Source organism: Anopheles cruzii, chromosome 3, assembly GCF_943734635.1.
Source record: "Anopheles cruzii chromosome 3, idAnoCruzAS_RS32_06, whole genome shotgun sequence".
Taxonomy (NCBI): domain Eukaryota; kingdom Metazoa; phylum Arthropoda; class Insecta; order Diptera; family Culicidae; genus Anopheles; species Anopheles cruzii.
Window position 1 is genome coordinate 77,119,270 of NC_069145.1, and position 22,761 is coordinate 77,142,030.

The 22,761-nt window shown below is 46.4% G+C and overlaps 4 protein-coding genes and 1 non-coding gene across 5 annotated transcripts; 2 read left to right on the forward strand and 3 right to left on the reverse strand.

Annotated features, from left to right (window-relative positions):
* Window positions 1-208: 208 nt before the first annotated feature.
* On the reverse strand, window positions 209-14,497 carry LOC128271034 (dyslexia-associated protein KIAA0319-like protein). The gene is made up of 8 exons (XM_053008465.1): window positions 14,454-14,497; window positions 5,683-5,846; window positions 3,776-5,625; window positions 3,415-3,714; window positions 3,043-3,348; window positions 2,748-2,982; window positions 2,500-2,667; window positions 209-414 (listed from the first exon to the last, which is right to left on the reverse strand). The coding sequence occupies exons 1-8, from the start codon at window positions 14,495-14,497 to the stop codon at window positions 209-211; spliced, it is 3,273 nt and encodes a 1,090-aa protein (XP_052864425.1).
* On the reverse strand, window positions 652-773 carry LOC128275798 (U5 spliceosomal RNA). The gene has a single exon (XR_008269336.1). It is a non-coding gene; the product is annotated as a U5 spliceosomal RNA (small nuclear RNA).
* On the forward strand, window positions 8,996-12,328 carry LOC128274380 (PAT complex subunit CCDC47). Its single transcript, XM_053012561.1, has 4 exons — window positions 8,996-9,140; window positions 9,254-10,189; window positions 10,264-10,608; window positions 10,679-12,328. The coding sequence occupies exons 2-4, from the start codon at window positions 9,266-9,268 to the stop codon at window positions 10,916-10,918; spliced, it is 1,509 nt and encodes a 502-aa protein (XP_052868521.1). The 5' UTR covers window positions 8,996-9,140; window positions 9,254-9,265; the 3' UTR covers window positions 10,919-12,328.
* On the reverse strand, window positions 12,567-13,918 carry LOC128274381 (PI-PLC X domain-containing protein 2). The gene is made up of 2 exons (XM_053012562.1): window positions 13,665-13,918; window positions 12,567-13,584 (listed from the first exon to the last, which is right to left on the reverse strand). Exons 1-2 carry the CDS (start codon window positions 13,916-13,918, stop codon window positions 12,849-12,851), a joined length of 990 nt encoding a protein of 329 aa, XP_052868522.1. The 3' UTR covers window positions 12,567-12,848.
* Window positions 14,498-18,810: 4,313 nt separating the features above from the next.
* On the forward strand, window positions 18,811-22,760 carry LOC128271035 (uncharacterized). Its single transcript, XM_053008466.1, has 4 exons — window positions 18,811-19,260; window positions 19,330-19,830; window positions 19,893-21,078; window positions 21,178-22,760. The coding sequence occupies exons 1-4, from the start codon at window positions 18,811-18,813 to the stop codon at window positions 22,569-22,571; spliced, it is 3,531 nt and encodes a 1,176-aa protein (XP_052864426.1). The 3' UTR covers window positions 22,572-22,760.
* The last annotated feature ends 1 nt before the right edge of the window (window position 22,761 follows it).

The following is a 22,761-nucleotide window of genomic DNA, read 5'->3' on the forward strand; positions in this document are numbered from 1 at the left end:
GAATGGAATTGTTTCGAATCAAAAATTGGTCACCGTCGTCTTGACAAAACTCAAAAACCAAACAGTAAATGGATGAGAAACGGTGAATTAAATGTAAATCACTGCAAGCTGATAGGAACGTATTGTAAGATAAGACTCTCTCAGACTAGCGATCGGTAGCACCAACAGGAACGCCGGAACGGAACGCCCTGTTCCTGCTGTTCCGTTCCTAAGCCTTTATGCGTCGCCCAAGGCGCGTGACCCCGTACTTCGGGTGTCCTCCTCCTGCTCCGGTACCGTTCCGTAGTTCTCCGTTGGGCAAGCCACCGTTGGCCGACCGTCCGACGGGCAGCAGACCGTTATGCCGTGAGCGGCTCTCGAAAAGCACATCCGAGTCGGAGTCGGTGTCCGACAGGTTTGTTCCCGCACGGTTAACTACAACAAACGAAACACAATTAGGCAATTTTATTTAATAAAAGAATGAAAGTATTTGCAAAAATTAAACAAATAAGGGCTACGCTTTACGACTTTCGAAAGCAATCAGTCGTACCCGGTCAATGCCAGAGAGGACCGGCTAGTCGGTTTAACCCTCTGAGGCACGGGTTGGAGCGAATTGCTTGCCACCATTCGCTGTCAGGAGAGCGCGCTGCCGCTTTTGGTTGGATGATGGCTCGACTCTTTGCAGAATCGAGACGACAAAAATTTTCTTTAGACTCCTTAGAGTATCCCTCTCCACGGAAATCTTTAGTAAAAGGCGAAAGATTTATTCGACATTTGAAGAGAGATCAGAGTGACTACCGACGCTCCGAGCTGGCCACGACACCAGCGGCGTTCGTGTTGCTCTAGCGATTTTTAAACTCGCCGCATTCTCTTCGGCTCACTCGGGACACAATGCTATCGCATTTAAAACATATAAATACACTTTCCGCACGTTCAAATCACCGCAGGTCGGTAGATCTTTACAAAAGCTTCGTTTTGTCACCACGATGTGTTTCATTCCGTCGGGCGCTCGACGTAAATTTACTTTACAAAAATACATTTCTATCATACGGCCGGCGTGTAAGCATTTTTTCCTTCCGTGTGTGTACCTGACGTTCGTAGCGGTGACGTTTTGCCGACATGACATTTATAACGTTCCGTGTTGTAAGGTTCTAAACAACGCGTCAAGTATCCCATGCACTGTGGTGATTCGTAACAATGAACAAAAATTATTTTTGCTCGAGTGAACATATAAAATTAACCAGGAGCTCGATAGCATTATACTGATTTTTTTTGGAATGTAACGAAGGAAAAAAGACAATGTAAAAAGATGTTTGAAATAGGTTTACGCATGCTATTGTTTCATGTCCATAGGGAAGCAAATTCATTCAGTTAATGATAATGGGAAATATTATTTTAATGTTATTTCATTTTAACGCAATGAAAAATTATATTTGTGAAGTAATTGCAATTAGATATAAGTTTAATCGATTTTGAAATTTTCAAATAATATTCATAAAAGCTAACAATGCAATTTGCGACAAAAAAACATGGCAAATCCAAATACGTTTTTGTTGAACTCTTTACCCAACACAGCCAATTTAATGAACACACACAAGTAAGTGAAGTTTGGTGCTCCTTCATTATCAAAACGCCGCTCACCGCGATTGATAAACATGAAAAAATTTCATTTTACCTCACACTTTTAGTTAACGGTGATGGCTCGACTCTTTACAGAATCGAGACGACAAAAATTCTCTTTACACTCCTTAGAGTATCCCTGGAGAGGGCTCCCCAAGAGAGAAATCTTTAGCACAAGGCGAAAGATTTATTCGACATTCGAAGAAAGATCAAATGTCGTTACTAATGCTATAGAGACTTTGAGAGCTCAGGGCTGCATTTGTCTCTAGAAGAGATCATACCATTACTATTGGAGACTTTAGGCTCGGGGCTTTATTCGTCACAAGAAAAGCGATGCTCTGGCTCGGTCAGGATACTCTCCCTATTCCTGTTGTTATAGCGATACATAAGCTTTCTGAACCGTGTGATCCTTTGCTTATTCCCTTCGTAAACACCAACACTCACATCATAACCACCAACACGCTCTTTTAAACCCACAGAAACGTAGAATCCGAAATGAATCCGTAGGAAAACTGCAGAATTATTGCAGATTTCAGAATAGATATATCGTTTTTATCATACCATGTGAACACAAAATAGCCGGCATAATTTCATCAGAGTAAACATTGTACCAATGAGCGTTTTGACAGCCAAGGACTGCGACATTTATACCGTTCCAAACATTAGCATGTTTTTTCCAAATCACTGCGAATCGTGGTACAATTTATGCAATTTTACCGCAAATATTTAACCACGGCTATGGTCATATCACACAGACAGAAAGTCACAGTGAACTTTGCTCGGTATCACCAAGTCTTATTGAAATTCTAATTACAGCCCTTAGAAGTTTGTGGATAAGCGTCATGGGAATCAAAAAAAAGGATGTAAACAAAAATGCAAATATCTAAAACCTTTACTCACATGAAGGCAATTCCTCGTCATTCGTCTGTAGCAACGAGTATTTCTGCGGTTTGGGCCTTGTGCGTGGTTTCGGCGTTCTCCGACAAAGGCATGTGATTCCCCAGCAAATGCCGGACAGCACGAAGAAAACTATCAGCACACCAACAATCACGTACAGTATGGACCAATCTGTAACGAATCGGAGGGCAGGAAACGATAAAAATGTTTCAGCAATCTGCTACGCCCATTACAATCCAGTTCCTGCATACCACAATTGGCTTCAGCGATCCCCCAGAAGTAAAAAATATCCGGCATCCAGAAGCTCTGACAAATGCATTCGCGAGTTTCTGCATTACACACACCGTGCCCGGAACAATCGTTCTGGCAAACGGTGGTACGAATGCCGACGACCGAGGTGCCAAGTATGGTGTAATCTCGCCAAAACTTTTCCTTCAATATTCGTTCCACCTCCAGCGCCGGTATCACTACCACTTTGTCCTTGTCCTGCAATCCAATGGGTTAGGGTTGCCGTTTGACATTCTACTGCAACGATCGGTTACTTACCTCGAGGCCGGTTTTCTTTTCCACGTAAAAAACAATCACCACCTGACCCGTTCTGGGCTCCACCTTGAGTTCTCGGACGTGCAGTTTGGCCATATTGTCGCCGATGAGTAGCGTCAGCTTTTGTTCGATCGAGTCCAGCTCGGTCGCCGTCAGCACCGTCGCTTCGGTGGTAATGGTTACCTCCACCAAACTCATCAGCAGCGGATCGGGATGCACGATGATGCTAACGGTGTCCGACGCCGAAAGACCTTGCCCATCGTGCACGGTCAGTTTGAAAACGTATCGGCCAGTGACAATGTTTGTAAGCTAAAACGAAAATCCGTTACCGTTCAATCGAACAACCCCGATTGATGTTCCATCGCCGTAACGCACCATCAGCACCGGTTTCTTGTCACTATCGTCAATGATGGTCCCAATCGCTAAGCTGCTCGGTTCCCGGGTCCAACTGTAACGCACGATTCCCAGATCATCACTCGATCGGCTCCCGTTCATCACGAGAATGTTGGTGGGAAGTGTCACCGTTTGATCACCCCCGGCATTCGCGACGGGCGCTGTGTTCTTTTCCTGCACAATCGTTACCTTTACACGGGCCCGAGCATCGTTTTTCGCCTCGTCCGACACGACCAGCTCAAACACGTATTCCCCAACCGTTAGAGACGTCGCATTGGCGATCTTAAAAAAACGAAAAAATCATTAACTGAGTGCTCCGCATCTTTCGATCTCGACCACTTACAGATGCATTGGCATTCATTATCACCGCAGCATTCGGCCCGGACACCTGCTCCCAGCGGAAGGTCGAAATTTTAATGTCATCACTCGACTCGCTCCCATTGAGCGTTGCCCAGTTCTGCGGCAGAGAGATCGTCCCGCTCTGACCGGCCTTTGCCTCCGGTGGCCGGTTAGTCGGTGGTTTCACGAACACGTGCACCCTCGAAGTACTGCTCTGATTCTTAGCGTCCGTGACCTTCAGTTCGAACGCGTACACGCCCTCCTCGAGGTTCGAAAGCTGCAGAAAGGGTGTCCGGGTGTTTTGCATATCGACCGCTTTCGACTGGTTTGTGCTGGCCTTTGTCCACTCCCAGGCCACGATTCCGTTGTCGTCCTTGCTCATGGAACCATTCAGCGTGACGTTATTGTTCGGCAGGTAGAGTATCACATTCTGACCCGCGTTCGCTTCCGGTGGATAGTCGATCTCCTTCAGCACCTGGATCACGGCGGACGCACTGGTGCTCAGTCCCTGCTCGTCTTCTACCGTCAGCTTGAAGGTATAGTTTCCGGCGATGGTCAGATTCTTCAGCTGCAACGTGCTCACCTCCGGCAGATCGGGCTGATAGCCAAGTGGACCCTGCTCCAGCACCCACAGCCAGTGCACTATTTTGACATCGTCTCCCGAACCACTGCCGTCGAGGATCGCTTCGTGGTTCGGTAGGCGAACCGTTTGATTCACCGGCGTTATGACCACGCGCGGTGGTTGGTTGATTTTCTGCTCCGGCAGCACGGTGATGTTCATAAACGCTTCGCCGTACGAGCCGTTCTGGCCGCTCACGGTCACTTTGAACTGATACAAACCCTCCGCCAGGCCGGACAGCTTCGCCACCGATTTCGTCTGGTCGGCAATCGTGCTGTTGTTGTCCCCCTTTGGCTGCGACACCAGTGTCCACAGGTAACTGTACCGATCGCCGCTGGTCGTTTCGTCCGGTATCACGTACGCGGAAAGTGTGGCTTCGTTCGTCGGTAGACGTACATCCTTCGAGACCACCGATACAGTCAAATCCTTTGCCACGCTGGATCGCATCGGCGATGGCAACGGTTCTTCCACCGGCATCGACTGCTTTTGTGCCGCCGAAAGCATTTGCGGGACGGCTATCGTATCGCTGGCCAGTTGCTGCTTCGGTAAGCACAACTTCTTCTCGTTTCTCTCGAATCCTTCCACGCAGGCGCAAATGCCTTTCCGTTGGCCCGGTACGACCCGCGCGCACAGCTCATTACGCGGACAGGCAGCATCGGTTTGACACGGACGTATCGATCCGAGGACCAGGGTGTCCGTATAGAGCTTACTCTCTTCCGCTTCCTCGTCGTATTGGTCGCGCAGGAAGTTGCTGTCATACTTTTCGAAATCACCCGTACCGTAGTCGAGCGATTTGTACGACCCGCCGTACAGATTACCCGGTTGCGAGAGGTCGAACTTGTCCTCCCTATCACGCACCCGCTGCACACCGTTCGCTAGGTTGTAGAACTCCGCCAGCTTGTCCAGCAAGTTATCGTCCCGTACTTCATCCCCAACCACGGGCGACCCACTGGCAAGCAGGCGCTTCTCTTGTGCTTTCTTTAACAGTTCCCACCACGTACTGGCGGCCGTACCGTCTTCGACCGGGTTCACCAGAACCATTCGGGGCATCGAGGAGAGATTTTCTTTCTTCGCCGGAAGGCACAGCTCGTTACTGATGCATTTCACGTGGTAGCAAGTGTGGTTGAATATGAAGGCCGTGTTGCAGCTGGGTCCTTTCGCGCAACAGTCCCTTACACACGGTTCCAGCGTGACTCCTTTGGAATTCTCCGTGTAGTTTCCCGCATTGGTATTTCCTTTAAAAAGAGAGGTGTACTAGCACTCGCAGGAGCCCCACCGTAAGAACCACTTACCGATCGGCGCGTAACCGTCGAAAACGTAACGCATTATACCGGGGCACTTCTCAATACCGGATAGCTCCGCCGCCACCGGAACCCGGTGATCATCGTTCACGTCTTCATCGCGGCGACAGTCAGCCGTTCCGATTCCGATGGTTATCAGCAGCGCGTAGACACAAGGCCACATCGGTCCCATTGCCAGCTGTTTCGCTCGAGACTTTTCCGACACAAAGCTTCGCACCGTCCTCCTTTGCCTTCCGGATTCGTTTCAAATTATGCCCCTTTTCACCGTCACTGCGATGCCATTCGTTGGTTCGACTATCAACCGTTGTCACTCATGAAGCTTCGTTACGTACATTTTAGCTTAAAGACGAAAGTGTGGCTGTGTTTCCGTTTTGTGGTCAACTCCGAGAGACGATCTGAATAAAGTTTTATTTATTGATGAAAGATGTTATGAAAAATTTTGCACAACTGACAATCTCCTCAGAACGTCATCGTATTTGTTTTGCTTTCGATAGAAGGCCTGATTATCATTCTCTAATTGACTACTCAAGCGGTCATCTGAGTTCACTTTGGTATTACCCGAACAAAATGGTAACTCAGTTTCTCCATACTGAGAAGAAAAATTTCACGGCGAATTGTTTTCTCGCCAAGGGGCAGAAAGAGAACGCGACAGTGAGCAGTATTTTCTCTCTCTGTCACGCTAATATAGCGTCCAGTCCGCCACTCAAACTGTTAGAAAATTTTTCAACAGTTCATTGCCGAAGCGTCCAAGATACGACGTATAAACAAATCGACATCGCATCATCGACGTGAAAATAGTGTTTAATAGTTAATTTTCAGCAGTTGCTTATTTCGGTAAGTAAATTTAAGCATCGGGAAGCATTTCTCGATAAGTATTTACTTATAAATAGTGAAGTGAAGAAATTGTTTACATTTTTAGCCGAGCAGTGTCATCGTGCCATTGGATGCCAGCGACGCAGCGAAGCCAGCGAACGATGCAATGACGATACAGCGGATACATGAAATGCTGTGGCGTAGTGCTAAACATACACGTAGAGCGTAGTGAAAAGTGCATGGTGGAAACAAAAAAGTTAAACAAGTGCAGAAATATTGTTAATATTATACTGAATAAATGAAACATTTTGTTTACAACAGCGAACGATTTGACAGTTCAATGTGTGGGAGAGGAGAGAAAGAAAGAAAACATAGAAATATGTAGGGGAAAATCGCTCACGGGCTCTCAAATCTTTTTGCGTTAAGAGCAGCGGTTTTTACGTTAAGAGGCGAGTTCTCAGTATGCGGATTACGTTAAGCGGGGACCATTTCAGTCTCTTAACGCAATCCGGGCCATAGTGAGAGGGGTGGTCTCACGGGTTGAGATCTGCGGCTAGAAAAATGAAAAATTGAGTGATTTTTTCGTTCGGGTGGGTCAAACGCAAACTGGATGAACGCTCTCTGTGGAAAGCTTTCGGCTGGATGAACTTGTTCACTCGATTAATCGAGTTGTCACGGCATTATGGTTTTCAAACGGAGACTCGAATTTGACAATCGAGTTTCCGTCAACTTTTTGTAACGGAAAGTGCCGTTCTGTTAGGATGTCTTTGATTTTATCAATTATTTTGCATTGTTTATGCTGCGCCGTGCAAAGATAGTGATACTTTCAAAGATAGTTTGTATTTTGGTGATGAAAAATTCAATTTGTCAAATTTACATTTAGCGAAGAATCTTAGTATTTTCAGTTCCTTTACTGCCACTGTCGCTAGTCCAAAGTAGGTCTGCCTAACTAAGAGCCTGCTTTACAGCAAATAGGATAAGTGATAGGGAACTCAGGGTCCTAACCCAGTCCCAAGAAAACAAAATTAATGCCTTTGAGAGAAAGATCCTCAGAAGGATACTAGGCCCAGTGAAGGATGGAGAGCACTGGAGGATCAGGCATAATAGTGTAATCTATGCAGTGTTCGATGACCCAGAGGTCTCCACCATGATAAAGAAACAAAAATTGCAATGGGCGGGCCACATTATACGGATGAACGAAACAAGGCTACCAAAGAAAACGCTATTGGGAACGGTACACGGCAGGAGACCAGTCGGTAGGCCAAGAGCCCGATGGGAGGTCAGCGTCCGTAAGGCCAGCGAGGACCTGCTCGGTGTAGCAGACTGGAGAGGCAGGGCAGTAGGCCGAGACAGCTGGAGGGTCTCGATACAAGCGGCCATAGCCCGAATCGGGCGTTCGCGCCACCAATAGATAGATAGATAGATAGATAGGGAACTCAGTAGCTCACACATTGGTGAAATCATGAATCATGAGAACAAATAATCATGTACACCGAGAACGCGTAATTGTAAACGCGTAAACGTTGAACCAACAACTGTCTCGTTATTATGGCCGGCGACAGAGCCGCACCGAATCCGAACGTTGCTTGCCGATCACCGATCACTTTCATCGCGTTGGAAAACGGGACCAGCTAGCAGCCGAACTCGCTGTGCGACCCGGGACTAACCGCACAGGCCGTCGCGCGTTTCGTTCGTTATTTCGTGCGCGAACTTGGCCTCATGATCTCGGTGATCCGCCAGCTTACAATATTTCGAGTTACAACCTTTTAACATCTAAAAATTTGAGAAATATAATAGCAAAAATCGCACGCACAGCTGAACTGCTACCTGTGTATGTGTATCTGTGTGTGCAATGTTTACAAAAATACACCAGAAATGACAGTTCGTACCCAAAGAGCTTGAAAAGCTTTCACATTTAAGCTTTTTAGCACATTTTAGCACATTTAGCACTCGGAGCTTCTCTAATTGAAAACCGTAATGCCGACACTTGAGTTTGCCATTTGAGATTGACAACTCAAGTACTTGAAAACCGTAATCGGGGGGAGAATGTCCATTTTGCACAGGGTGCTTCGATGGAGACGAAACGAAATAAACGTACCGCAATAATTATTTCATACGTTATTTGCTGGTATTAAGAAAATATAATGTGAGGCAAGAAGGAAAAACTATTGCTATGCGACGTAGAAATAAACAATGCAACGTTCGGCTCAAGTGGAAATTTGGAAAACATGTCTCGGGACACAGAGGCTGCACTGTATTTCTTATCTTGACGTCACGTGGTCTAAAATGAAACATCACCATCGTTTGCCAACTTTAGGTTTATAACTCGATAGTTCACAACTTCAAATGTACTGTGCAGTGTGTCAATTTACGGTCAGTGTTGCTGACGCAGTAATTCGTTTCACGCACATTGCGGTTACAAAAGACGCACGCTACCCGAGACCAACGTGTTTGCCATTTAGCGAACGAGTTGCTGTCAGTGTGCAAATCAATACACCATTAAAACCTCATTAAAAATACGACCATTTGGTGTGAATTTTTCGGGGTAAATCAGTTCAGTTGTGGGTGCAATGCACCTTTTCTGAATAATTTAAGGTGCAATTGTTAGAACGCAGCAGAAGTTCACTGATTTGAGGGTGAGTCTCTGTGAGCAAACTCCGTATCCCTCCGTGGTTCCTCAACATGGGGATCTCGGGCACAAGGCACGATGGATTTATTTCGGGAAAACTATTTTCGCTCTTCTCACCAGCCCGGTCCAACCATGAGGTTCCTGCTTCCACTGCTCGCGGTGGCAGTGGTTTTGCTGGTACCGCAAGCCATAATCGCCCAAGGCTCGGACAATTTTGAGGAGAGCGATTTTGCCGAATTCGAAGACTTTGACGAAGACGAGTTTGTAGTTGACGAACCACAGCAAGGGCCGGGTGCCCCGCAGCCATCCGGTGGCCAAAGCGATGGCCGAGCTGGAAATGGCCAGCCAAAGCATCAGCCAAAACCTGCCGCAGGTCCGGTCCCAACGCAGGACCATGAGGACTTTATGGAAATCGAGGACGATCAGGACGATTTAGACGAAGCGATCGTGGAGAACGAAGACAACGAGTTTGAGCATTTCCAGGACGAGGAGGAGTTTGAGGGTTTCTCGAGCACAATCGGCGATCAGGATGAACTGCGACCGGGTGACACGGTAGGCAAACAGACGGAACCGAAGCTAACGATTCCGAAAGTGCCGATCCACTTTCGAACGCACTGGGACTCGTACTGGATGGAGATGCTCATGCTAGCCGGTCTGCTGGCGTACTTCGCCAACTATCTGGTAGGGAACAAGAAAAACTCTGCCATCGCTAACCAGTGGCTGTCGATACATCGCACCCTGCTGGAAGACAACTTTGTGCTGGTCGGTGACGATGGCAAGAAAGAAACGGAGGGATCGACCTTTAGCTTTAACAAAGAGAGCGAAAGTGTGTACACCCTGTGGTGCAGTGGACGGACTTGCTGCGAGGGTATGTTGGTTGAGCTTAAAATGATCAAACGGCAGGATCTGGTATCGTTGATTGCGGGCATCATGAAACCGGTACAGGATCAGCTGCATATCAAAGTTGAACTGTCGGCTGATGCGTCGGATAATTTTGTATTTTGCGTCGCAACCCGCAAACAGGCCACGAAGATGTTCAAAGAGTTGAACGATTTGGTAAGTGGAGATGCTGTTCACTTCGACGACACGTGAATCAACTGATCGTTATTCGCTTTCTCCTCTTTCACCAGAGTAAGTACTGTTGTCTAGTCAGTAAGGCCGAGGACAAGTACGGCGTTCCCGGGTTTTCACTGTTATCGGAGATTCCCGAAGCATCCGCTAGTGTATTAGATGGTAGGGTAGTGGCAGCACTCAACAAGTACTCGCACCTGATCGATTATGTTCACGTTTCGGACCAGTTCAGTGGTCCGATCCAGCAAGAGGATCCGAACCAACTGAAGCGCCCGGATGTGAAGCGCATCCTGCACTGCGGCTTTAACGTGCCAGTTAAAGGCGATTTGGAAGAGATGAAACCGCTATTGATACTCGTTTTCTACCTGATGGATCGTTTGCGAAGATTCAAACTGTCCAAGGAGGTACCATAGTTACCGTTGTTCTAGTCGCTTAACACGTAATAACTCATTCTTTCTCTTTGCGCCCGTGTAGGGAAAAGCCAAATCGGACAAAAACCGAGCGATGGTGGAGGAAGAGTTCATGAAGAACACCCATCAGGCCCGCGCCGAAGCAGCGGCCTTGCGTCGCGAAGAGAAACGTAAGGCTGAAAAGGAGAAGATGCTGGCCGAGGAGGACCCGGAAAAGCAGCGGCGTTGGGAGAAAAAGGAGCAGAAGCGTCAACTCAAAAAACAAGCCCCCAAGATGAAGCAGCTTTCGATCAAAGCTCTGTAGTAAAGGGCGTATGACCGAGCGTTCGAGAAAGTGGCGACCTTCTGTTGCTGGAAACATTTAACATCGTTCGAAACATAGTCCCGCCATTGACTCCGTGCAACCGAAGCCTCTGTTTACCGTGTTTCAATTCGCTCGCACTTTGGGGAATAAAATTCGAACACAACGCAGCCAGTCAAAACGTATATTTTCCTTCTCTGGTGGGTCGGCATTGGGATGCCGCCAAAGATTCGCACAAAGATTTTAATAACATCACAAACAGAGTTTAACATATTTGTATCTCACACTATTACCTGCATCGTTTGTACGAGAAAAAACCGCGGTTCGATTTTTGAGCGTTTTGTATAACCTACACACTATCCAAATCCTCTCTGACTACCAAGATAAGACAATACACTGCATCTCCCTAACCATCCGTTTTGAACGATTCGGTTTGAATAATAATCATGATACAAAAGTCCACCCTAATGTTTTCATGGTGCCAAATATTTGATTGGTGGGGTAGTGTAACCTTATTTTTACTATTCTGTGTGTGTAACGTGCGCCAGCTACGTACCGGGTCTACATTTGATTTCAGTCAGCGCTGTGGTTTTTCCAAGAACATCCGAAACGTGCGTAATCAGTCATGTAACTCTAGCTACACAATATCCAATAATACCTACAGTAGTAATAACAATCATAAAGTGTATCTTACTGGATACATGTTAAGTGCTTGTTGCTCGCGCGCTGCTATGACCGTGTGCCGTGTCGCTCATCCTTTTCGACCAAAAGAGTCGCTACAGTAGAATCGGACGGGAAGAGTTTGATTGAGTTTGGAAATTAGCGCTTGAAAACATCTTCTCCGCACAGTAGAGCCTTGTTTAGAGCCGAATATGTTACTGGTTTTGAGTAATAAGATTCACAGCTGGTTAAGAAGTTTTGTCCTTTAGAGAAACAAGCTGTAAGTACAAAGTTGCTCGCACCGAATCAGCACACGCTTGCTCATTGTCTACACCCATTAAAATTAATTTTTTCTCTCCCTGTTTTGAGATGAAATATATTTGGCCGACCCCTGTTCCGTGTCACGTACACGTTGTCATTTAGATGTGTTTAGGCAAACATGATATCCTACTTCTAATCTCTCCTTAAGATGATACTTTGCCAAATTTGGTTTTCCTGACCCCCTGCTACAACATGGAGAAATTGTCAGAATGTTAGGGAAAGTGTTGTGTTAGAATATGTTCTTGTTAGTACAACGGGAAATTGAAACCAGCCGCTCATTATCAGCTATCGGCCGCGCTAGGTACTGAAACAAGAAAATAAACAACAACATTTAAATATATATTTGTATATCTTTATGCTACAAATTCGTCCCTGCTTCAACGTGCAACGTTAAAAGTGTTCCTCTTGCTCCTCTGGCGTCGAATTCTGCCACGTGAAGATCACCCATCAAGGAGAGATGATTAAATATATAAGTATTTTATATATAATCCGGGTAATGTGTGCAGTATTGTATAATTTGCTGGCGATTGTCTCTAGCGGTTGTGTGAGGAATGTATGTATAGTTTAAACACTCAAACAGTGATCCGTTTGTCAAAAAAAAAAAATTAGAATTATAGAAAATTTAAATATCAAACGTTTAGACAAACTATAAATCGATTACAGCACTAGGTGCTACTTAAGTGTCTAGGAGCAAAAAATAAATCACAGAGCGAAAGTAATTGTGCGTTGACTAATGTTTGAGCGTTAATTGCCAAAATAGCATTTTTCAAATGTCCATTTAAACCATAGCCGCGAAAAGATGATATCCCTTTTTGTCTTAATTGTACGCCAAAGAGGCATTGAGAGAGAGCCTGTGTGTCCTCCTTAAAATGTGACAGATTTTTCCTTTTTCTAATCTACTAAAGTTCATATATCAAGTTGAGAGACCAAGTCTGGCCTTCCTTCCTTCCATTTACAGACTCTTTTTCGACGGTGAGCTCTGCGCACTGTTGCTCTCCTTGTCTAAAAGCTTCCTGTTCAATCCTATCACCACTCGGCAGAACTGGTTGTCCGCGATGTCGACAAAGTCTGCCAAAAATACGTTCGTCCGCGGTTTGTCCTCTCCCTCGAATGAGCCCGGCGTTTGTAGTTTGATCCACTCCATCAGCTGTTTGTCGACCGTTTTGGCGCACGTGGCACGCAGTGACGACATGAACCGGGGCACGATGTAGCGAACGGAGGGCGTCAGGACGCACTGCGATACGAACCCGGTGTCGGAAGTACGTTGCGCCAGCGATTCGTCCAAATACTGCTGCAGCTTTTTTACGTTGATCTCGTTTGGCCACGGGGTCGGCCAGTCTTGACTGAGCCAGAAGCGATCGTTAACGCACGCATCGCTACGGTAAACGATCAGCACCTGCTTGCCCGAAGCCGTGGCCGACGCCAGCGTGCAGTCCTTCAGCTGGTTAACATTGCGAGAATAGATTTTCTTGTCAAAGAAACGGTTCAGCTCTGCCGACAGCATACAGTGGTCGGTCGGGTTGAACAGATAAAAGTGTTGGCAGTCCAGCACGACGAACTCCTTCGGATGCGTACGGAGAAAATCCTTCAGCTGCTCCAGTGGGTCCATAATTTCTTCGCAAAACAGACCATGCACGAAGTAAAACTTGTTTTCGGGCCGCTTCATGCAAATTCGCAAATCGAAATATCTACAAGCAAAATGGTTGGCAGCAGAGGATTAGCAGGATATAGGGAAATTCGCGTAAAGTTGACGAGCCCGCCGGCGTACCTCACTCCGCACTTGAGCTGCTCGACAATGGTGTACCGTTGCGTTACAGCCCACCGTCGAACTACGCAGGGGATGAATTTGTTCAACGTTTCTACCGCCGGATCCGCGTCCGGCGCGACCGCTGCCTGGTTCTTTATGCCGTACGACATAGTATCGTGTGAGCCAGGAATGGCCAGGTTGATAATCGGTACATCTTTCAATTCCGCCGGCAACCTTCCCATCCAGTTTTCCAAATCGTCGGTGAAATCCGCCATTTTAGTAGCTTTATCAGTTACAACCTGTCCAGATTGTGCTTCGGAGTGGTCCACGGTGTGCAGGGTCCAGTTTTCAGATTAAAATTAAGCAAATCTAGAAAATACAAATAGGAGAAATATATAAGGTTTGAAGAGTCCGCAGGCGCAATAGTAACAATTTCGTTGAAAAAAAAACAAGGCTTAGAACAAACATAGTCCTACAAAACAAGACAGGATGAAAGTCACATGTCGGCCACAGTTCAGAACAGCACCCTGAAAAGGGTATAGTATACAGCGGCCTAACAAAGCAAAGCTATACGGTAAAGTTATAATTAGGTAGCCGTGAGCTTTTCACAAGCGAGCAATTGGCAGCGGTCGCGCAACGTTACCATGAAAAAATGATGTGCGCCTCGTTGACGAACCTCATTCAAAACAAAGGCCCATCTTTCCGTGTATTGACCTGCATCATTCTCGGAGCGGAAGCTAAATTGGATTTGCAGCATCGAAACGGGCAAGGATATACTAATTAAGCTAAACCGCCGCTTGGGTTGTAGCAAAACAACAACCGCCTAACCTTTCACTCGTATTAACAACTCCCATATGCCGCCGGTCGGTCGGTCGTCAACGACGGAGGAGCGTAGGTAACGACATTAAAGTTGCATGGAAACGCTCGGCAATCCAGCATGAATTTTAAATGCTGCTTTACACTCAAATTTCATCAAAACATATCCACTACGAAGGGATGAAAAACAAGCACTTATTAATAAAATTAGTTTTTACAGTACACGATACTTTCTCCCTCAATAATGTACTCTGAAAGGTTAACCTTATTTCGCATATTGAACTAATATAAAAACCTTCTAGGGTTGGCTGCTGCCGTTTCATCTCATCAAAATAATCCTACTGGTACAATTTGTACAAAACATTGCCTATAATCTCAGATGTCTAATAAACATAATCTAATGCCATGTCTTTTGACGTTACATCCTCTTTATTTGCCATTCGTAGCTTCAATTTAAATAAGGTCCATATTTCCTGCAACCCGTTATCGACTTTACTTCATTTATGAAGTTGCCAATAATAAAACAGTTACTAAAGAACATAATGCTTACAAAAATTTGCAATTTCGAGTTTTAGGAAGAAAACCATGTTGTCGTCAATGCCCAGAGTTTTAACGTTCAAAAAGACACTGCACTTTTCTCGAAATCTGTTCCTAAAATGTTATAGCAAACTGTACTGACGATATTCTTCTCTTGCCTAACTAGTATCGATCAGAAAAGTTTATCGCTAAATACTCAAACAACAGATGTTTTCGGGGCGTCGAAAAAGTTTCTTCTATATCAATCAATGTGATATTTTCTCCGAAGCGATACCCTTCACGGAAGGTTGGTAGGTTGTTTGACGAGGAAATATTTGCACAACATCAAACTGTTGCCACAGTTAGTCGCCTTCAGGAAAAGGTTAAGCTAATGTTATCTTTTCACCCGTTCGTTACACGCACTTTACACCACGCTCGGGTATCCACCAAATCCCATTTATGTTGGTCTTGCTGGAAAAGCGTATTTTCTGCTGCCGCTCGCTCTTTTCATGGTTCAACTCTTCCCATCGGCCGCTGTTCCAACTGCTGCCAGCATGCAGCGGACATGTGAAACAATGCCTGTTGAGACAGTGTCAATTGTTGGGAGTTTAACCCGAGATCGAAACATGATGCCGCCCCGGGTCAGGATGTTGTACCACGAAGGATTTGACAAAAATAGCACATCGCAGGGAAGCGGCGCTGCTGTGCCGCAACGAAGCAACATGCTTTTCCCGTCCCCGTCACGTTGGGGAAGCCACAATGGCGCGGTCAACCCAGGCAAACAGCCACACACTAATCAGTGGTTTCAAGTCACAATCATTCTGGCGACAAATTCTGTTTACACAAGGACCACTTCGGCACAACCATCAGTCGCTACAAGCCCGAAAAATGGAATTAACATAAATTTCACACGTGAACGGACGCTCTGGCAGAGGGAACGTGACTCATCCAGAGACAGAGAATAAGGATGCATTGGACGTTGGAGGAAATTTCATATTCCTTTGGAGTACTTTTCAATAACAGCAATTGACCGATTTGGACGATTTAACCAGCAACTAACTCACTACTTCATTTATTTCTCGTTCTTATTTCTGTCACTAAGCTGTTTCCTGTATATTGAGCAATAATTTTTCTATTTTACTACTGAAACTACTGAATAACAGACCTGGTTTAAACCAGGCCAACCATTAAAACCCTCCGCAGAATTTAAAAACAATCACAGCTGTTCTAGTCTATGCGATCCTGGCTCGGTTCACAACGGTTCGTAATTGAATTTCCTATCCACGACCCAATTAACCGGTGAAAGCACAACAGTGACGTCGGGCCCTTATGTAGTCGGTCCAGCAGCCAGCGAGTGTGTCTCTGCTGGAAACTATCGCGCACCCCCGATAGGTAATTTTCTCAACGACTAGTCGCACGGCCAATCTCGCACGCACAACGCACGAAAGTGAGAGGAGTTCGTGGAATCAAACTTTGCTATTTTCGGCTTCGCCGCCATGTTTTGCAATCGCGACCCGCGCGCGGTAGGTACGGTTTTCGCAAACTGTTCACTTTATTCGCGGCGCTCCTGACCTCCGGGGTGTCTCTACGTGAAATTGAGTTATCCAATCATCAACTTGTTCGGCGTGTTGCGGCCGTGTGTTTTCTGGTACGCGTACCACATCGCAAGGATGTCGATTGGGTAACTTGGGGCCATTGTAGTGCAACTATTAAAGGCCAATCGGTGTACTAGACATCCACTATCGAGTACCTCACAGGTCAGGTCAGAGTTTCACAACAAACTGGGGCTCATTCAGCTCGAATCGTGGATTTAAATCAGTTTACTAAGGACAGTCTTTGTATTTGGAGCGCTCTAAAATGGAAAAAAATAATGTAAAAAATATAAAACGTACATTTCCATTGACCCATACCAGGTAAGGACATGGCATTGGCATTTCGTTCAAAATGGGCTTCAGTTGTTTCAGTCGCGTACACCGTAGACCGAAAACAGATACAAATGAAGAAGCTCTTCACGAACGAAAAACTTCTCAGTGACGCATCGCCCAAAGCAGAAGAAAAATCGAAAAGGCGCGCCTTCAGGATTCGCACCTGGGGGAGCAACCAACAAAACCTAACTTGAAATTCCGTCTCCATCGTTCCACCGCCAGAGGTGCAGAGAAAAGCCCTGCTTCGCATATCCTTTGATCATTCCCTTTACACGGACACGGACGCGGACACGGAATAACATAGCCCGGGGGAAACTCGCATGGGAAATGGATTTTCGCATCGATTAGCCGAACTGATTGGTGGGGACAGCTGCCCCACAAAAGTCACGGGTACATTTTTAATTACTTTGTGCTTCGCAAAGGAAAAACAAAGACAAGCGAACCGTCTGTCCAGAGCAAACTAATCGATAACAGTGTCTGCTGTATCTGTTGGCACACGGTTCCGTTGTTCTTGTTCGCTTCTGTGGTTAATCGTGCAGAAAGTAACATACATCAGTTGCAGATATGGCTCTGTCTCATCGGCAGCTTAATTCTTGTGCCACGATGGACGCTTTTTTGTTGTGGGTGGCCAGTCCACCCTTGCCACCACATCCGTTCGTAAACAAAGCTCTTCTCTCACAAATGCTCTTACCTCTAGCGCTCTTTGTCGCACGCAGGATTACGCGCTTAGCAGTTCACGGAAGCTGGCCAAAGCTTTCTTTGAGTCAGCCGCAGGATAATGGTTTGGAAAGGCAGTTAGTTTTTTGCCATTCGTAGAATGGTGCACCGTTTCCTTGATCCGTTTACGAAGAAGTTTAACCGAATTCCCGGTGGTTTCCTCGCCCGGCCGAATTTCAGTTTTTTCGTATGCAGCGTTTGGTCGTTGTCAGCGGCAGCGTACTATGGCAAAGTTTTCTCCCGAAGCGGGTGCTTGCCAGTCAAACGACACTTTTCCTGCAATGCGACGGTTCTTTGCGTTACACGACGAAGCGGCCAGGTGGCGGGACTCGCTAAGCTGCATATTTCTTTTTCACTCGCAACACAAACCAAACACTCAACTCGACTCCCCACTTACGGGAGTTTAATTATTCACTCATTCCTCTGAACGGCGGCAGCATCGGGGATGTACGCAACGCACTCAAAGGATCGCACTAAACACTGGCGTGCCTTGCGTCTGCTCGCGCGAACCTTGAGATATCGACTGGCTCTCTGATAAGACTCGCAGGAAGAGCGCGATTCCCATTGTTACATCTCGCGAACGAATTCGCGATTTTCTGCTTTCCTCTGTCGTATGCGCACTTCTTTGTTTAGCCACTGTTCGCGTTTCCCTTTCGGTTTGCGTGCTGGTTTTTGGCGCAACGCATTGATTTTTAGTCCCTTTCCTATCCATTTTTATGATGGAAACATACTCACCCTGAATCGTTGAGCGATAGTGAGTTAAAAATGGAAAATTCTGTACTTTTCAAATTGTTCTCCAACATATTAAATTTTAAAACAAGAGCAGTAAGTTTGATAAATTGCTAAACGATGAGGGAAAACTAATTCCCGGTGTTGTTGCTCATGTTATGATTCCTACACCTGTAGCCATCTGACAGCTATTTTGACAGCGCCAATATTGTGCATAAAAAAGCTTGGTTCTTGTGTTTTATTTTCGTGCCTTATTTTGTTTTGTGTTGTAATTGCTGTTTACTACTGAATATAGCGAATTTTTAAGTTCAAACGCAGATCGATAACTGTTCTGCACAATAAATAAGTGTTAAAAATGTGTCAGTCAGCCATCATCAGCATAACGTTGTCTTTGCTGCATTCCGGAAAAATGTCCCACCGTTGAAAATGTCCTTAATATCTAGCGCTTGTTTGTCTCCACAAACATGGACCAAGTAAACAATCACGATGCGGGATTGCAGAAGGGGCTGCTGCGCAACGGTATCGCTCCGATCGAGAACGGTTCGCTTCACTTCATAACATCCGCGCCAATCAGCAGCAATGCACGGGAACAGGAGTACATAGAATCGACGCTGCTCGGCACAGATCTGCTGTCCAGCCAGTTGCCGACGAATTTGCTGACCGACTACATCACGCCTGTTCCCTGTAGCAGTGGAAGTACAATCGGAGGCATTCAATCAACGTTACTAGAGCACCACTATCGGACGTTCACATCGGACGAATTGCAATCGCTTGTAGATGGCAGCGCAATTCAGGCAATAAACGGTAACGACGTTACGCACAGAAAGTTATTTCAACAGATCCCCAATAAAGCACCTGCCATCCCGTTAGCGTCAAGCAATGAAGCGGCAGTGATTGTGACCAGCAGTTCGAGGGTAGGGGTAAAGAAAGTCTAGCTCTGTTACTATACCTTTATTGGAATTCGTTTCTATGTATCTACCCAGGATATACCCAGCTTTGGCACGATCACCTCGTATGACAAAATGTTGGATGTTGCCCAGCCTAGTTCCCCCCTAACTGGCGGGTTAGCTCAAATTGCCGGTGCAATCGATGGTTACGTTCATTTCTCGCTGTCGGCACAATTACACGCAACCGGCTCGGGATGTGAAGCGTATGATATGGTGGGAAACTCTCTCGGGACGACCCATCACCATCAAAGCCAGCAGCAACATCAGCAACACTATGGCCTTCAACATCTTCATCATCATAATCAACACCACTCTCATCACCAGCAACAGCACCTCGGTCAGCACCCGGCGAATCATAAGACCATTACCGACCTAGTAAACTGCCCACCGCAAGAAGCTGCAGCGCAACAGTCTCAAAATGTACGGTCCTTTGAACAGCCGCATACCTCACTTTTACCGTCCGAAGCTGCTCCGTTAAAGGACTTTAACAATGCCATCATTCCCGTCACCGCAGCTGAGCCGAGTAGTTTGCACAATGTAAGAGACGTACAACTTATAAATTGAGGGAAAATATCAATCCTTTTTTCGTTTAATTTTAGATTGCAGCAATGACCATTCCACCGTTGCGACCAAGCGAATCTTCTAAACGGTATTATTTGTGCCCACAACCTGCACCGCTTAAAGAACGGTCGAACGGTCAGACGGTGAACGGAGTGGCGGTCATAAAAGACACTGGAGCTTCCGTAATCGAGTGCGAACCACGTACCGACGAGGAAGAAGATACCGACAGCTTACAGACCGCTACAAATGCGTTGCCCGAAAACATTAACCTTCCACATAAGAAACGATTATCGAAAAAAATGGGCGATCCTAAGGAAAATGTGAGTTCAGAAGTTAATCATCATCTTGTGCACGAACCACCACGCGGAACAGTGATCGCGAATGAAGCGGTGAAAAACGAGCGAATGATACAACGTCGACCACCCGTTTTATCGCAGGCTGAAAACGTGAAGCACAGTGCAGAAGACTCTGTTGAAACGGTGCCCTTGCAGGATCTTCCAGGCAACACTTGCTTTAGGTGTCAACTGTGTGGGCAAATCGTACGGGATCAGTTGTTGTTCTTTAACCATCTAAAGGAACACTACGAGCCGGAGGGATTCGGGCACGATAGTAAGCTAGAGAGCGATCATGAAAAGAGTGCACCGACTAATCACCTGGCCATCAGGTGTACAGGAGAGCAGCTGATTGCCGAGAGCAAAAAACCCAAACCGAAGCTGCCCCGCGTGAAGCACACGAAAAAACTAAAAAACGATCGTACGTTTGAACAATCCGAAATGGAAGTGCCGCAAAAGCCGCAGTATGATGACGCAACGGAAATATCGATTCGCGAGCAACCAAAACGGCAAAGTGCACCAGAATTTTCGAATATGGCACAAAATCTGTATGGAAATGCAAATACTGGTACGGTGCCGATAGAAAATGGAGGAGAGTTTAGCGAAACGGAAGACATGCTCGAAGGCATACGAAGTGTGGTTCAGGAAACCGTCGAGAGAGCCGCCAGCGAAGACATGAATCTTAATGTTGGCGTGAAACAGTGGTTTACATCTGACGGTGCCGGACAGGGCGTACAAAATGTCAGTAGGGCAGCAATGGTAACAGAACAAATTGTCGAGAAGGAAATGATGACGTTCGTTGACGCAAGTATAACCGGACATGGCATTCAAATTCAAAACGAGAACGAGAACTTTGTGCTGTTCCTCAACAAGTCACAGTTCAACGACAGCGGTAAGTACAAACTATCATAAGGTGGTCTCAGTCCGTGAATGTTGGATTGGTGTTTGTTTTATTTTCAAAATGCCCCTTTATGGTTCACATTTTTTTTAGATCTCCTTGATCCTCTAACATCTGCCAATCACGGTTCAATGTCAGCATCCAGAATGGCAGAAAGACCTGTTCAACTGGCTCAAGTTCATTTGGGGATGAATGAAAGTAATCGGCACTATGCATCACCACCGCCACCGCAACTGGATGTTGATTGCAATCGAGCTGCTGCTCTCCCGGCCGTATCGTTTGCAACCGATCCGAACGCTGCTCGAGCACTTGACCATCCAGCCGAATCGTTGATGATTCCTTCCATGCTGCAAATTCCATCAAATCGCGACGAAACGCTGCTACCAACCGATCCGTTCCACAATTCCACACCCTGTAAACCTGTTTCACCGGATGTGAAGAAGGCCAAGCTACTTAATGACGAACAGAAGTCCGATAACGATATCGATAGCGCGAACGAAGGTTTACAATACTCGCGTCACGAGTTTGCAGACCATGATCATGAGGTGCTCGAAAGTATGCGAAAACCCATGGGCGATGTGCAACAGGAAAAGGCCGAGTCTGGAAATGATCTTCTAGATGAAGAGTATGATTTTAGCAGCGATGAAGTGGAGGAGTCAGAAATCGAAACCAATCATAGCAAAGGAATGGATGCGCCCAAAAAAAGCCATGATCGCGTTGTGCATGCGACGGACCGCAATGAGCAGTATATAATCGGCAAAAAAGTCACAACGGATTCGAAAAACGGCAAACAAAAGTACCTTTGCGAGGTGGAGGGGTGCGACAGACAGTTCAAATCGAGTACGGCTTTTCAGTACCACCGCTTACAGCACACCGGCGTCCGACCGCACAAGTGCGAGTCGTGTGGAAAGTCTTTCTTTACGTGCAGCGCACTAAAGGTCCACGAACGGCTACACTCGGGCGAAAAGCCCTACAAATGTGAGCAGTGCGGCCATAGCTTCCGGCAGTGGGGCGACCTCAAGTATCATCGCATTTCGATTCACACCGACGAGAAAAGCCACAAGTGCGAGTTTTGCGGCAAAGAGTTTTCCCGTCGCTATTCGCTCGTGGTGCATCGAAGGATTCACACCAATGAGCGAAACTTTATCTGCGATTACTGCAACAAGGGTTTCCGGGCGAGCACCTACCTGCAGGCCCACCGGAAGATACATACGGGCGAAAAGCCTCACCAGTGTAAAGTTTGTGATAAAAAGTTCCGCAGTCACGGCGACATAAACAGGCACATGAAAACGCACAGCCGTGCCAGGGGTCGTGGGAAGGCTCAAACAGCAGTAGCAGACACGGACGGCATAACGCAGAAAATTGTCTCCGCTTCCGATGGCCAGCAACATGCGGGTGACTGTAAAGCAAATGTGATTGACCTGACGAAGAGTAAACCGAAAAGGGCACTAAAAGTCCGGGCATCGATCATGAACCATGTCGAGTAAGGAAGGAATACATTTCTCCTTCTCCGCAGTAAGGGTAGCACATGTTTCTGTTGATCGCAGTGTTCAGGACCGCGTTTGAAACACCTTGTATAGGTTTTGTAATAAATCCGATTGTAGAATTGGGAAGAAAATATAGTTGGCATCGAACATGAACGACGGAGATGTATTTCACACTTGCGCCTCATTGGCT

Bases quoted from the DNA above. Each gene is read 5' to 3' on its own strand.
- LOC128274380 (XM_053012561.1), top strand. From the start codon at position 9,266: ATGAGGTTCCTGCTTCCACTGCTCGCGGTGGCAGTGGTTTTGCTGGTA. The intron at 10,190-10,263 runs GTAAGTGGAGAT...CTCTTTCACCAG, and splicing joins TCAAAGAGTTGAACGATTTG to AGTAAGTACTGTTGTCTAGT. The intron at 10,609-10,678 runs GTACCATAGTTA...GCGCCCGTGTAG, and splicing joins GATTCAAACTGTCCAAGGAG to GGAAAAGCCAAATCGGACAA.
- LOC128274381 (XM_053012562.1), bottom strand. From the start codon at position 13,918: ATGGCGGATTTCACCGACGATTTGGAAAACTGGATGGGAAGGTTGCCG. The intron at 13,585-13,664 runs GTACGCCGGCGG...TTTTGCTTGTAG, and splicing joins CAGCTCAAGTGCGGAGTGAG to ATATTTCGATTTGCGAATTT.
- LOC128271034 (XM_053008465.1), bottom strand. From the start codon at position 14,497: ATGGGAGTTGTTAATACGAGTGAAAGGTTAGGCGGTTGTTGTTT. The intron at 5,847-14,453 runs TGCTACAACCCA...ACCGATGTGGCC, and splicing joins AGGTTAGGCGGTTGTTGTTT to TTGTGTCTACGCGCTGCTGA. The intron at 5,626-5,682 runs GTAAGTGGTTCT...CTCTTTTTAAAG, and splicing joins CGACGGTTACGCGCCGATCG to GAAATACCAATGCGGGAAAC.
- LOC128271035 (XM_053008466.1), top strand. From the start codon at position 18,811: ATGGACCAAGTAAACAATCACGATGCGGGATTGCAGAAGGGGCTGCTG. The intron at 19,261-19,329 runs GTAGGGGTAAAG...GTATCTACCCAG, and splicing joins TTGTGACCAGCAGTTCGAGG to GATATACCCAGCTTTGGCAC. The intron at 19,831-19,892 runs GTAAGAGACGTA...GTTTAATTTTAG, and splicing joins AGCCGAGTAGTTTGCACAAT to ATTGCAGCAATGACCATTCC.